General features: G+C 35.2%; 1 protein-coding gene across 1 annotated transcript; it reads left to right on the top strand.

Moving 5' to 3' along the window:
• Positions 1–5,448: 5,448 nt before the first annotated feature.
• On the top strand, positions 5,449–6,812 carry LOC132058338 (3-ketoacyl-CoA synthase 6-like). The gene has a single exon (XM_059450874.1). It carries the CDS (start codon positions 5,451–5,453, stop codon positions 6,810–6,812), a length of 1,362 nt encoding a protein of 453 aa, XP_059306857.1. The 5' UTR covers positions 5,449–5,450.
• Positions 6,813–7,059: the final 247 nt, after the last annotated feature.

Here is a 7,059-nt window from a genome sequence, read left to right as displayed (position 1 = left end):
GGATGAATATATACTATTACGGGTCGTAAATTATATGGCCACTAAAATACGGTCCATATTTCATTATATAGGTCTTATTTTCTGGACTGCTCTTCGACTTTTCAGTAAAATGGCCATAACTTTTTATACAGATGTCCGCTTAACCTCCATAATATATCGTTGGAAAGGTATTTCAAAGCTCTACAACTTTTAAGGAAGTTTTCCCAAATTCCCAAATAATAAAGGGGTTATGATCGCTGGAAGTAAAACCTTGTGCAAACTCACTTGAAAACATGCCCCGTAGAGTGGCTTCCAACTTTGTTTTGCCCAAAGACTCTTCCTATGACTTAATTAGTTTTCAAAACACTTCCTATATCTCCCATATTAGTTCCATTATACCCCCCATCTTAAGCGTTAAACCTTATCCCGAAGATCCGAGATGCTATAGGATCGAAACCCAAATCAAGAAGGGTCGTCACCCAATAATCAAGAGAATCATGAATCATGTTGAAAGTGGCTTTCCACTCATACTCAAAAATGAACAAAAGTCCATCATCAAGACGAAATGTAAATTCAAAGTCAAGATGGGGAAGATCCGAAATCAAGAAGGGTCGTCACCCAATAATCAAGAGAATCAAGAGCCATGTTGAAAGTGGCTTTCCACTCATAAGCGAAAATGGACAAAAGTCCATCGACAAGATGAAATATATATCCAAAGTCAAGATGGGCAAGATCCGAACAATACCATGAGGTATGTCATTAGTCCCGACAAGAATGCAATAATGCTCAAGCAATCCATATGTTTAGGCGAATTAAGTGGTCTTACAAAATACTTCACATACCACCAATGTGATTTTAACATACTTATAACTCAATTACAAAATTATACCCTCAATGATAACGTTATCATATTGAAGTGTCTCAAGATATTCTTTCTCAACCAACAAAGCAAGTAAACTATTAAAGTAGCAACAAAATCAATATGACAAAAATTTAAAGTAGATACTATTTCACCAAAATTCAAGATTCTCACAATATCTCAAACAAAATAAATTGAAAGAAAAGTTCAAGTTTAGGTGCAAATCTTGGAGCTTTAGAGCTTCTAAAGCTCAAACAAACATCAAGAAGTTATAAATCCTCAAAGCAACGATCAAGTAAATATGTCGACTTGCTTAGCCAATTTTCCTTAGCTTGTACAATAGTACATACATACCTCAATAGTGTGGAGTAACTTGTGGCTCAACCAAAACAAGTCTTGTTGGTGATTTAGTGGGAGAATTTGATTTGATGAGAGGAGAGGAGTTTTGGGGTCTCCTTTTTCTTGTAGAAAATGAAATTTTAAGATGTGGAGAGATATGAGCCCAAAAGATATTATATATTCCTTGGATAAGGATGAAAGAAAAAATGGTTGCCCAAACTTTTATGTTTGGATAAATATGAAAGGTTGGCTGCCCAAAATATTAAATATCTATTCCATTTCTTAGTTTATTAAGATAATAATAGTAGGAGTAGTTTACATAACTACACCATAACACTTCAAACAAGTTCCAAATATCATCAAATTTACGTTCAGGAATTGCGAAATAAAATATACCCTTACTATCAAGATATGATCAATCGAGAATTCAAGTGTTAGTTTAAAAATTTCGGGCCGTAACAGAAACCCCTCTAATTTCTGACATCCAGCAGAGAAATGAAGATGTTTCTCTAACAGTATTATGACTCCTGGGGAAGAATGCAGCCACTTGGTTCCTGACTAGCTAGTTCACTTCAATTCCTAACAAGTAACCACAATTTATGAGCATGGTGCCATTCAATCACATTATTCTCCTCCATGCCTTGCTGTCGGTTTTTATTCCATTTCTGCCATAGCATGCTTGTTAATTACTGCAGTCATCCTGACCATCAGGGATGCTAATAGTAAGCCACTAAGAAGGGATTCTTTAGAAAGAAACGGCAGCGTGGCCTTCGATCAACTTGCTAACCATGTACTGTTTGTTTTCAGAGTGTGTTCGGTATGGAGAAAAAAAGTTTTTGGAAAATATCTTTTAATTTTTTCATGTTCGGTTGGCCAAAATTTTTGGATAACATTTTTAATAGGAAAACAAGTTTCTTAAAAATTAGGAAAATGACTTCCCTAGTGGAAGTAGAGAAAACAAGCTCCACAAGTGGCGTTCCACATACATTGATTGTGTCCTCCCCAACCTCCAACACACCTCATCTCCAATCTCATCCTTGTATCCCACATCCCCACCACCCCATGTCCCTACCTCCACGCCCGCCTCCCATAATATTTGTCTAGATTATATACGAGTGTTTTTAGAATTATATTTTTTTGTTTACGTACATAAGAAAATAAATAAGAAACTCACTTATTTTTCTAGAAAACAATTTCCATGGAAAACATTTTCCTTCATACCGAACACATCCAAGAACAGCTTTCTTCATAGAGAACGTTTGCATACTTAGTATTATTGAAGTGTATTATCGTCTCATTTAAAATTTAATTTAAGTGGTTAAACAAAGCAAATTTTCACTTACTTGATTTTATTTTTAACATGCCTTCTTATACATGTGTTTGCTTGACTCTTCTTCCCCGGCCCAAAACATGGAAATAGCTTCATTATTAAATAGTGGGTAGCAATGAAATTCGAACTTCAGACTTCTCCCTGCTTTGATATTATGATAAACTGTGTGACTATCTCATAAGCCAAGCACACAAAAATTCAATAAAATTTTAATGGGAAGTTTACAGTTTTAGTTGGGCGGCCGCTAAAATAGTTACGCACGCCAAGTTGTAACCCTTTGCAGCTGCCACAAGTGTATAATAGTCATATAATTAATGTATATTATCATACTGTTTATACACAAATTATATAGTGTAGAAAAGTACTTATTTTTTAAAAACGTGTTTATTTTAGCGAGTTGAGGGTGATTTAATTTTATATTGGTTAAGGGAGGGCTTTTTTAACCAAATTGAATTCCGTTTTATTTTAAATCGTTTGTTAACTTTACAGGCATTTTTGGGCCAAAAAGGAAACAACGAGGAACATTTTTGGCTCAATAGATGGACGGAGGATACTTTTCTACTAAATTTCAATAGATAAGGGACAATTTTAGCCCTTTTCCAAATAAAGATTAATTTTTTTTTTTTTTTTTTTAACTGGGATACTTTGGGCTATTGTATAGAATAGTATAAAAATCCCAATTTTAATAATGCAAAATAAAGAATCAATGACAAATGATGAATTTGAAATTTTACCACTACTTGCTTCTAAGGCCTCCAGTAACTCTCAAATTCATCATTTGTACGATTCTTTAGTTTATATTAAAAATTTTGATTAATAAACTCTGAGGATGAAAGGCTTATTCTAGTGTGAAGACCTTAAAAAGATATACTCCCTCCGTCTCAATTTATGTGATATAGTTTGATTGGACACGAAATTTAAGAAATAAAAGAAGACTTTTGAATTTTGTGGTCTAAAATAAGTCAAAGATATTTATGTGGTTATAGATCATCTCGTTAAGCGTACAAGGTAAAATTTAAAGTTAAATCGTTATCAAATAAGGAAATGTATTATTATTTCGGACTAAAGAAGAAAGTGTATCACATAAATTGGGACAGATGGAATAGTACTTCTACGTATTTAGAGCCTGTTTGGATGGGCTTATGCCCTGTCCATTGTTTGCGGCTTATAAGTTAAAAAAATAAGTTGGGGTAGTCCTAACTTATTTTTTTTGGAGGCATAATTTTAGAACATAAAAACAACTTTAGATAAAAAATTTAAGTCAAATGGGCCCAATTATTATTTTGAGCTTGTTTTAGCACAAAATGACTTTTAAAAGACGACCCGGCCAAACACTCAAAAAAGCTGAAAATAGCTTATAAGCAACTTATAAGCAACTTATAAGTCAATCCAAACGGGCTCTTAGTCCAAGTTTACGACATTAGAAACGTTATCCAAACATGTAAATGACAGTATCCCTATACTTATCTTATTTTTTGAGTTAATTAATAATTTCATTTATTATGAGTATTTGCTTGCAATTACTTTGCGTATACAAACTTTATATCAATGTGTATAAAAATAAAACTCATGTTACAAGAACAGTGATCTAGGCAGCCGTTGCATTTAAGTGGATCGTAAATTATAGTTGCAGAGACTAACAAGTCAACAGCAATACTTTAAGTTCACTTGATATTGCAGAGCCGTACCTAACTTGCATTTATTATAACGTTAAGACCTACGACCATTATGACCACTTGACCGATTTGGATTAGGCCTGTGCACAAATCGGTTCAACTCGAATTTTCGAACCGATTCGAAATAATTTGGATAATTCAATTTGGATAATACAATTCGATTTCGATTACGAATGGAATTGTAAAATATTACGATTTAACGGTTCGAATGCGATGACTTTAATTATCAACCGAACCGAACCGAACAAATCGAATTTATATGCCACTAATTACTATATATATACTAATAATGGTGAAGAATATTCATTTTATATTTTATAATTTATACCACGGGGCCACGGCATGTGCCCAAATCCTAAAATTCCTAGACCTAATATTATAATATTCTTTTAGACTTTCGGTATTAAATTCTCAAACTCACTTTCTCAAGGTAAATCAAAATACACCGTCTTCTCTTCTCAAGTGGGTTTCAAGGTGGTATCCGTTTGTTCAATTCAGCATCGTTTTTGAAATTTATAGCACTAATGATCGCTATTCTTTCAAGTTTCGGACCATGCTTGCTTGGTGAGATGATTGCTTCGTCGGTTGGAAAGGGAGATGGTTGCGCAATTTTTGACTTCTAGGCCGTTTCTTCTTGCCGCTTTTGCCGCTCGCCACTACTTTAGTTATTCTTGTTTACTATTGAACTATTGTGGGATCGGGGATGTACTAAATTTAGGATTGCATTACATTTGGGCTTTGGCTACTTTCTTAGTCACCTATCTTCTTTGATTTTAATGGTTGAACTTAGTTCCTATTTCTCTACATTTACTTTAGCGTGTTCTACGCACTTAACTTCGAAGTGGTGCAAATGAATGTCTTCATGCACACCTTGCATTGGATATTCATGATGCCTCAAGTTGAAATGAAAATAATTGCTTGTTAAATTTCAAACAAACCGAATAAATCGATTTGTAAATCGAACCGAAATAATAAAAAACGAATCGAATTGAACCTAGAATGGATCGAGTTTGGTTGAGGATTTTACGAAGTCGAAATTCGAAATTTCAACTCGATGACGGCCAAAATCGAACCGAACCGATTCGTGCACAGGCCTAATTTGGATTGGACTTCAATAATAATGCAACGAAAATTAGTTGGGACGTTTTCCAATATTATTTGCCCCATGCAAACATTATTTGGCTCTCCCAATATATATAATCCCCTTCTACATAACATGTTCATTCCTCCACTACTGAATACCTTCAATTTCTTGCCAATAATCCGTATGGAGCTAACAAAACTTCTCTGTCTTTTCATCTTCCTTACCATAGAAACTCTGCTTATTCGGCTAAAGGCAGAGCTCACAATCTTTCATGTTGTGGTCCTTTTTAGTTACATTTTCTTTGTCATCTTGAAATCAAGGCCTTCACCAGTATACCTGGTGGACTATTCATGTCTAAAGCCACCAAATTTCTGTAGAGTTCCACACGCTGCCTTTATTGAACATGCTCAACATTTCTTAGATAAACAGAGCATAAATTTCATGACTAAAATCTTGAGTCAATCAGGACAAAGTGAAGAAACATATCTACCCCCTGCACTTCAGTACATCCCACCAAAAATAGACTACCAAGAAGTCATAAGCGAAGTCCATATGGTACTATTCCCTGTATTTGAAGACCTTTTAGCCAAAACCAATCTCTCCCCACATGATATTGATGTTTTAATCGTCAATTGTAGTGGATTTTGCCCTGCTCCTTCGCTTTCTTCCATAATTGTGAACAAATATGGCATGAGAGAAGACATTAAAAGTTACACAATCAGTGGCATGGGTTGCAGTGCTAATGCATTAGCCATTGACATGGCCCAAAATATTTTAAAATCTCACAAGAATTCCAATGCCGTTATCCTTAGCACAGAGATTTTATCAACAGGTTGGTATCCTGGAAAAGAACCATCTATGTTGGTTATTAATTGTTTATTTCGAATGGGTGCTGCTGGGATTTTAATTTCAAACAAAAAAGAAGACAAAAATAGAGCAAAATACAAGCTTATCAAGACTCTGAGAACTCAGAGGGCATTTGATGATAAGGCCTACTTTTGTACTTTCCGTGAAGAGGATTCAGATGGATTTACTGGAGTTACACTCAAGAGGGACTTATTGCAAGCGGCAGGAGAAACACTTAGGTCCAACATAACAATTCTTGGTTCACAAATTTTGCCTTTCACCGAGAAAGTTAGGTATGGGGTTTCAATTTTGAGAAAGAAGTTATCGGTAGACAAAAAATCAACAGAGATTTATGTGCCTAATTTTAAGTCAGTGATAGAGCATTTTTGCTTGCCAGCATCAGGAAAGCCAGTGATAAAGGAGATGGGAAAAGGGTTGAAGCTTGTAGAGGGTGATAAGGAACCTGCTTTGATGACATTGCATAGATTTGGGAACCAATCTTCTTCTTCATTGTGGTATGAATTGGCATATTTGGAGGCAAAAGGAAGGGTGAAAAAAGGTGACAAAGTATGGCTGCTTGGGATGGGAAGTGGGACTAAGTGCACTAGTCTAATTTGGGAATGTGTTAGGCCCATTTATGGGGAAGCCCAAAGAGGCCCATGGGCTGACACCATTGACAGATACCCGTTAAAGATGTGATTTACAAGAATGAACTTGAAGGTGGGTGGTCTTCACTTTTCACCCCGCTTGTCTTTTGGGCAAAACTTGAAGTTTAACAAGTTTCTACTTTTGATTTTGAAGGTTTGCCCATGGGATAAGCCGGAGTCAAAAGTTTAAAACCACCACTTTAAGGTTATCGGGTGTAATTTCCTGGATGTGAATTGTAGGGGTGCTTATTGATCGGTTCGGTTTTATATATTACCGGTTCGGTTTATTGGTTTTTGAT

Source organism: Lycium ferocissimum, chromosome 5 (genome assembly GCF_029784015.1).
Source record: "Lycium ferocissimum isolate CSIRO_LF1 chromosome 5, AGI_CSIRO_Lferr_CH_V1, whole genome shotgun sequence".
NCBI lineage: Eukaryota > Viridiplantae > Streptophyta > Magnoliopsida > Solanales > Solanaceae > Lycium > Lycium ferocissimum.
Note: the sequence above shows the minus strand (reverse complement) of the source record. Positions and strands in the feature narration are given on the sequence as shown.

Bases quoted from the DNA above. Each gene is read 5' to 3' on its own strand.
- LOC132058338 (XM_059450874.1), top strand. From the start codon at position 5,451: ATGGAGCTAACAAAACTTCTCTGTCTTTTCATCTTCCTTACCATAGAA.